Source organism: Sinocyclocheilus anshuiensis, unplaced genomic scaffold (genome assembly GCF_001515605.1).
Source record: "Sinocyclocheilus anshuiensis isolate Anshui unplaced genomic scaffold, SAMN03320099.WGS_v1.1 scaffold328, whole genome shotgun sequence".
Lineage (NCBI taxonomy): Eukaryota > Metazoa > Chordata > Actinopteri > Cypriniformes > Cyprinidae > Sinocyclocheilus > Sinocyclocheilus anshuiensis.
Window position 1 is genome coordinate 1,385,272 of NW_015558621.1, and position 7,608 is coordinate 1,392,879.

A 7,608-nucleotide genomic window follows, 5' to 3' on the forward strand; every position below is an offset into this window, starting at 1 on the left:
AAAACATACCAACAGAATGGAATAATTAATTTATTTCTACCAGTTACAGTTACCAACTTTGACAATATATACAAAACTGTCAGTTTACAGTTAACCGCATCATGGTGAGCTAAAACGTCCCCTGGTTGTTAATCCAACATGATCCTTCGTCTTTTGACATTCCTTTGACGGACGTTACATATAAAATTATTTCAAATGTTACAATTTGATCAAACCTGAAATATGCAAAGCCACTTTATGTAATTACACTTCAAGCTCATATCACACAGGATATGAGGACTTTCAGCTCCTTAGGCACATCAGAAGGACTCTCAAGTCTTTAAAAGCTTTAGCCCTGAAAGTTAAGTAAAACGATTCTGAACTTGTGCGATGTGCCCAATAATAAAAACGATATGTAATACAGAAATCACATGCCGTTGTAGGCTGGTCCTCCACTGCCCTCGGGCACAACCCAGTTGATGTTCTGGCTGGGGTCTTTGATATCACAGGTCTTACAGTGGACGCAGTTCTGTGCGTTGATCTGTAATCTCATGCCATCGCTCGTCTCAAGAGGAACATACTCGTATACACCTGTGGGACAGCAGGGACAAAATGTCTAAACACTGGCAGCTTGTTCACCAGATGTTTTCATCAGCCTCAGCATGTCAAGCTTGTTGATCTTGTATTATCAGGTGCAACTAAAAGGCAGAAACACAGAGCATTAATTACATACCAGCAGGACAGAACCTCTGCTCTGGGCCGTCATAAATCGCAAGGTTCTGGGCCACGGGAACACTGTCATCTTTCAGCGTCAGATGGGGCGGCTGGTCATGCTCATGATTGGTCCCGCTCAAGGCTACAGATGACAACAGATCAAAGCTGATCTTCCCATCGGGCTTCGGATACTCGATGGGTGTACAGTCCTTAGCCGGCTTCAGCTGAGCAGAGTCTAGACCTACAGTAAATTAGTTTGTTTACCATTAGAAATAAAATACAAATGAATTGTAACAGATGGCAGACGCCCACTGCTGTAGTGAACTGAGTAGTAGCCTTGCATAGCAACATGTCTGACTATTAGCATGCAGTCTGGCCCAAACTGAAGCTAATTCTGTGCAAGAACTGCCTGCTCAGGCAGGAAGGGGCCCTCTGGCTAACCACAGTTAGTTCATTACATTTAGGAGCATTTGACCCTGAAATGAGAATACAGAATACATACATGAGAATACATAACTGAAATGAATACAGAAATGAGAACAAAGAAGAATATACAATTGTGCTCAAGTATATGTTGTTTACTTACTACTTGCTGTTAAATAGTAATTAGAAAGTTTAAAATGCCTTGGACAAAGTAATGTTTTGGACAATATCGGAACATTTATTTTTCAACAAAAGTGATTTTGGACTGATAGAACTATGGACAAACTATGAAGAATCATCAAAAAATAACAGTAGCCCCTCACTGCAGAACACAAGATCCAGGGGGTGTGGTTGGATCCAAATCTAGGGGGTGGAGATTGGTAGGTTTATGGGTGGAGATGGGTGGGTTTAGCGATCGGGGTGGAGACGGATAGGTTTAGGTATATGTAAGGTGGGAGGAGTTGGATCTGGATCCAACAACGCCCCCTGGATCTTGTGTTCTGCAGTGAGGACCATCTCGAAAATAACAAGGATTTATGCTAATATAGTCTAAAAACCCATGTTGCCTTGGGCATTTCAAATCTTTTGGAAGGTAATGACTAGTTATTTTTACACTCATTCACGTAGCATTTGGCAGTATTTATTTTATTTCAAAGTTCTGATTCCATATACTTCTAGTTCTTTCTCAGGATTGATAAACGTAATTGTAAGTAGTACTTTTTAACAAGACCTTTTTCCCAGCAGATAAAAACTTGTATTCCCCAAAAAAAAACAACAATTTGAAACTGATTTCACCCAGCATTTTCCATCTATAGAAGCATCAGAAAAGTCTAAAATTCACTCATTAATGGACATTAATATGTCATTAGCTCAACTCTTCAAAGTATGCCCGTTTCCTGTGCTCAATACATATATATACCATCAGTTATATAAAGCAAATACAAATACACTGCACTGACTTTATAGCTCAGAGTTTGCATCTACTTGCAATGTTTGATTTAAATGAAAAGCTTTTGTTATAAACAAGCAAACATTTCATAATGTGTTTCTTTGTTCTTACCATTATGCTTTAGAGTCCATGGTTCTTTTCCTCTCAAAATCCAGTAGAATATCCCAGTGTACACCATCCCTCCGTAGAGACCAAAATAGCTATGGAAAGATGGTCTGATGTTCCTCACAGAATACAACTCCTTCCAGATCCAGGATTTTTTAAAAGCTTCTTCATATTCAGGAATATAAAGACCTAATGGGGGGGGATGGAAGAACACAAAAACATTCCCTGTTTAGGATACCTGGACACCTTTAATATCCTTAGACTATGTTTATTACCCTGTGAGTTACACCTCAGCTAATTTGCAAAGATGTCTGGGTTGGCTACCTGCTGTTTCTGACTGCAGATTCTCATCTGTGATTTTGCTGAAGGCACTCTCGGCCGCCAGCATGCCACTCTTCATGGCTGTGTGTGTGCCTTTGATCTTGGGCACGTTCATGAAGCCTGGACTGCACCCTATCAGCATGCCACCTGGGAACGTCACTTTAGGAATCGACTGGAGGGGAGATCACAATTGAGAGAAGTTCATCAAGAGAAAACAGAAGCATATATACTGAGAATTTCAAGTTGCTGACATGCCTGGGAACCTCCTTCGTTGAGGGCTCTGGCTCCGTATGCTATCCTGTTGCCACCCTCCAGGGTTGACATTACAGAGGGGTGATGCTTCCAACGCTGGAATTCCCTGAACGGGCTCAGATAGGGATTAGTGTAGTCCAAACCTACCTGAGGAGACATACACAAACACATCTGCAGTTCAGCATATTAGAATAACTGCACTGACTGTTTGCAAAGCTCCACACTCCTTGCTTACTGTTGCCTGCTAAGATGAGCTGAGAAGGACTATAATACCATAGTATTTGGCCCAAATACCATACTGATCAAAAGGCTGAGGTTGGGAATTTTTTTTAATGTTTGTCAGTCTCTTATGCTGACCAAAAATACAGTAATAATTGTGAAATATTATTACAATTTTAAAAAAAGGAGTTTTTCAACTCAATACATTTTAAAATGTAATTTATTCCTATGATGGCAAAGCTGCATTTTCAGCAGCCATTACTCCAGTCTTCAGTGTCACATGATCCTTTAGAATCATTCTAATATTGCTGTTTTGGTGCTTAAGAAATTTTTTATTATTATCAATGTTGAAAACATTACTTAATATTTTTGTGGAAACCTTGAGACATTTTTTTTTAGGATTCTTTGATGAATATAAAATTATTTAAAATAGAAGTCTTTTGTAACACTATAATTGTCTTACTGCCATCTTTGCTGAATAAAAGTATTACTTCCTTTAAAATAAAAAAATAAAATCTTACTGACCCCAGACTTCTGAACAGTAGTGTATTCTCACACTGTGTATCTCAAAACTGCAATGCCTCTGCTAACAGCTCAGCAAGCAAATTAAATGTATTTTAGGGACAAACAATCCAGAGCAATCATGAGATTTGATTTAGTTCTGTCAATCAAACGCTGCACTGTATCTCCAGAAAACTGTGTCCAATCAGACTGAGTACCATCCTGGGCCATGACGACATTGGATAATAGCCCGTCATCACTGCCGAACTCCTCAAGACATCTGGAATTGAAGCTATTTTCTATGAATCACAAGCATTTCGTGAAATGCCTCTTTAAAAAGTGATTGGGAAAAAATGTCATTTTGGTATGCTACATTATCAGTAGGATGAGCGAATATCCTCATGACAGACCCTGACCAGAAACAACTTCAAAAGTTGAAAGCCTTTTCACACTCGTTTTAGCTCATGAAGGAACATGATGAACGAGGCCAATAATATCTATATAGATCAAAGCATCCTGACAAAGACATCAATCCAGAACATTCTGCTTTAAGATTAAGGCTTCAAGGAGGACTTTTGCAAATCCAATGAAACACTTCAATCAGAGTTTGACCCAGAAGGTTCAGGAAAAAGATGACTTACAACAAATCCCACGGCTACCAATGGTTCTCCCTCATTGAGGTGGTACAGGAAGGAGCCTCCGTACGTGTTCCTGTTTAGAGGCCAGCCAACTGAGTGCTCTGCCCGTCCTGGGTGCCACTTCTTCTCATCAATGACCCAAAGCTAGAAGAAAGCAGTGTTTTGTTTTGTATTCATCAGTTCATAAAAATTGCATCAAGCTTTTAAATGAAAGCAATGACTCCAAACGTGAAAATGAACTAGCTGATTTCACTTCAAATGTTGTCACTGAAAGGGAAACAGTGACATCAAACTGAACATAGAAATATTTATGTAAGTTCAAAGCAAGAGGGGTTTTGTACCTCTTTGAGACCGATAGCATACGTCTGCGGTTCACAGTTCTCCCTGAGATTGAACTGCTTGTAGAGTTGCTTGGCCAAGTGTCCGTGACAGCCTTCACCAAACAAAGTGACCTTAGCGTGGAGCTCCATGCCTCTCTCGAACACATCCTGGAGGAGTTCAACAGAGCGTGAAATGTGGTAGTAATAGCACATGAATGCGCCATCTGCATAGCAGAATCACTTTACCCACAGTTAGCCTTTTATTTTTTCTCACTGCAATCTTTAGTTGTAGTTCACAAACTCTTAACAAAATGTAGTTCACATTTGGCCGTGATGTGAACATTCAGCAGACTGCTTTAGACTAATAATTATTCTCATATAAAAAATTATTATTATTTTTTTAATCACATAAAAGGTGTGTTTTAAATGTTCTATGTGTATTTAGGGTATTTGCATATTCTGCACTGGAAGGTATATTGACATATAAAACCTTTGGAGAGCCATCTTTAGCAATGCCAACATCATTGGTAGCAATTCCCTTCACACTGCCATCCTCATGAAACAACACCTGTGTAAAAAAAAAAAGAGAGAGAGAGGAAAAAGGAAAAAGACAGGTTGACAAGAGTTTGTCAACTGTAATGTGACAAGTGTAATGTGACTAACTTTTTATCTCGTAATTGTGACTCTAACAATAGGAATTCATGTGATGTCATAACTGAAAATTCGCAAAATTACAACTTCATATCTCATCATGTGACTTTTTTTACTTTTATCTACAGCAACTTGGAGAATGCATTATGCATTTCTCTGCCTTTTAACCAATTAACTTTCTTTATTCCATGATTTTTCAGTTGTTTTTAAATTACTGAATATATTTTTTAAATAATTTAATAGAGAATGCACTCACAGAGTGTAATTTCAAGGCAATCTAAGAGGAACTACACAAATGTTTACATCACATACATTTCTATGACTTTTTAAAATTGTATACATTTCCATGACATTTGTGATTAACAATTTTAAAATTCCCTGATATTTTGCTTACTACCCTGCTTACTATAGAAACAGCAGTCCTGAAGTTAAATAAATTCCAGGTTACAGTGCGCTGATCGTATTGAGGGGTTTTGAACCTACAACCTTTCGGTTACCAATCCAGAGCTTTAATAAGTACAGCACATCACTCACAATACAAACTACAAGTATAGAAAGCAGGTCTAATTAAAATAAAAAATAATTGCATCATTTTTGCATACATTCACATAAGGAAGGCATTCTGACCTCAGCTGCTGCATAGCCTGGATACAGCTCCACTCCCAGCTCCTCCGCCTGCTCCCCAAGCCAGCGTACAAAATGCCCCAAACGAACTAGGTAGTTTCCATGGTTATTCATTGGAAGTCCTGTGTTCACAAATTGCATTTAATTGCATCCATGTAAGTGAACCAGTCTTAAAAATCTTTAAAAGTTTGTAAAGTGAAAGATTATGTGCACTTCAAGATGCATTTACATTTTGACTGTGCCTCAGATGCAATCAACTGAAACTCCGTTTACAAAAGTGTGACCCAAATGGCCCATATAATTAGCCCATTAGGTCAGCATTAGGTCAATGTATCATGAGCTCTCCATGGGAGAGGTCGTATCAGGTCATCATGAGGTTACACTATCATTGGCTCTCCATGGGGTGTTATTGTATTGTTTGTAGCACATTTGTTACCAGGTATAAAGGTCTGGTCTCACAGACAGTACCTTGGGTTAGGATTGTTTGAAGGATGACATGCTAACTTCACTGCTGAAGAACTGCTACACTGCTACCTTCAATAAATTCTTCTCCCCACAAGAACTTTGGTCAAGCGTACTTATTTTATGTATTAGAGAAATCTAGTACATTGGCGAGCCACCCAAACTACTGCTCAGCCAAATACAGCAAAATCTAACAATAGGTTACAAAACCATTCAGGACACTGTGACACAAGTAGACCATTTATTTTATTTATTTATTTTTTTTACATTATGTAACTCTCATTGTGTGAAGTTCTATAACTCTCTAAAATGGGCCTTATGCAATGGCAATAACCTACCTGGTAATATTGGAACAGGAATGCGGTATTTTTCTGTCAAGATGGAAAACTTGTCCTCTGTAACTGGAGTGTTCAGTGGAGCCTGTTAGACATGAATCAAAATCAGTGTCATGGCCATCAATGGTCCATGTGTCAACACAATCAGAAAATGCTTATCAATAACATGACAGTAAATCAGAATGGCAACATATTTCCCATATTTTTTACAGCTATTTTTATTTAACTTTTTTTTTTTTTTGCATTTAAAATAGGAATATAGTATTTACAATAGTCTGTGCTGTGTTAACAGATCCTAAGTGGGGTACAGTGTGCATGTGTGTTTGTTTGTACCCCTCTCTCCTTCCAGTCTGGAATAAGCTCACTGAGTGCAGTGGGCTCTAGACAGGCTCCAGATAAAGTGTGAGCTCCAATCTGAGACGCCTTCTCCACCACACAAACCCGCAGCTCTTTCTCATGCTGGTTGGCCAGCTGCTTCAGCCGGATGGCTGCTGACAGGCCGGCTGGACCTCCACCAACAATGACAACGTCTGCCTCATCAGCGAAGCGCTCCATTTCCAACCCTGAACATATGAAAACAGACCATCACAGTATCAATCACAATCATCTGAGCCTCTTTTTGATACAAAAATCACCCAGTGCCATTAAATGCAAAATCTAATTGTGGGTTTTGTCTAAAAATACAATGATAATCAGAAGACAAGATTAATAAAAATGTCAACTCAACTACCAATGGCTGATAAAATGGGTATTAATGCAGAGATATATAGCAGCTAATTTATACATATTAAATATAAATGAGAGGCAAATCACCAGCAAGCTAATGATTTTCAGTGACAGGCTATATTCAGTCAGGCTATCCTTCAGATCAGCAAAGTCTTGAAAAGCAAATGTTTTACAGTACAATGTTCAGGCACAAGTTTATAATATTATTAAAAAAAAAACATCTACAATACAATACAATATGTATTTATAAAGCACATTTAAAAACAATCAAGGTTGACCTAAGTGCTGTCAAAAAAGAAAACTACAAGAAATTCAGAAATCAAACGACAAGAAGTGAAAACACACACACACACACACACACACACAAACACACACACACACTCACACAC

General features: G+C 38.5%; 1 protein-coding gene across 1 annotated transcript in view; it reads right to left on the minus strand.

Annotated features, from left to right (window-relative positions):
* Window positions 1–19: 19 nt before the first annotated feature.
* The window catches only part of LOC107680641 (electron transfer flavoprotein-ubiquinone oxidoreductase, mitochondrial-like), a 9,686-nt gene continuing 2,097 nt past the window's right edge, over window positions 20–7,608 (minus strand). The window contains exons 3-13 of the mRNA XM_016476631.1: window positions 6,827–7,056; window positions 6,497–6,578; window positions 5,700–5,818; window positions 4,912–4,989; window positions 4,443–4,589; window positions 4,105–4,245; window positions 2,747–2,890; window positions 2,495–2,663; window positions 2,177–2,359; window positions 713–934; window positions 20–570 (exon numbers count right to left, since the gene is read on the minus strand). Coding sequence (XP_016332117.1) covers window positions 407–570; window positions 713–934; window positions 2,177–2,359; window positions 2,495–2,663; window positions 2,747–2,890; window positions 4,105–4,245; window positions 4,443–4,589; window positions 4,912–4,989; window positions 5,700–5,818; window positions 6,497–6,578; window positions 6,827–7,056 — 1,679 coding nt within the window. The 3' untranslated portion in view covers window positions 20–406. The remainder of the gene's footprint in view (window positions 571–712; window positions 935–2,176; window positions 2,360–2,494; window positions 2,664–2,746; window positions 2,891–4,104; window positions 4,246–4,442; window positions 4,590–4,911; window positions 4,990–5,699; window positions 5,819–6,496; window positions 6,579–6,826; window positions 7,057–7,608) is intronic.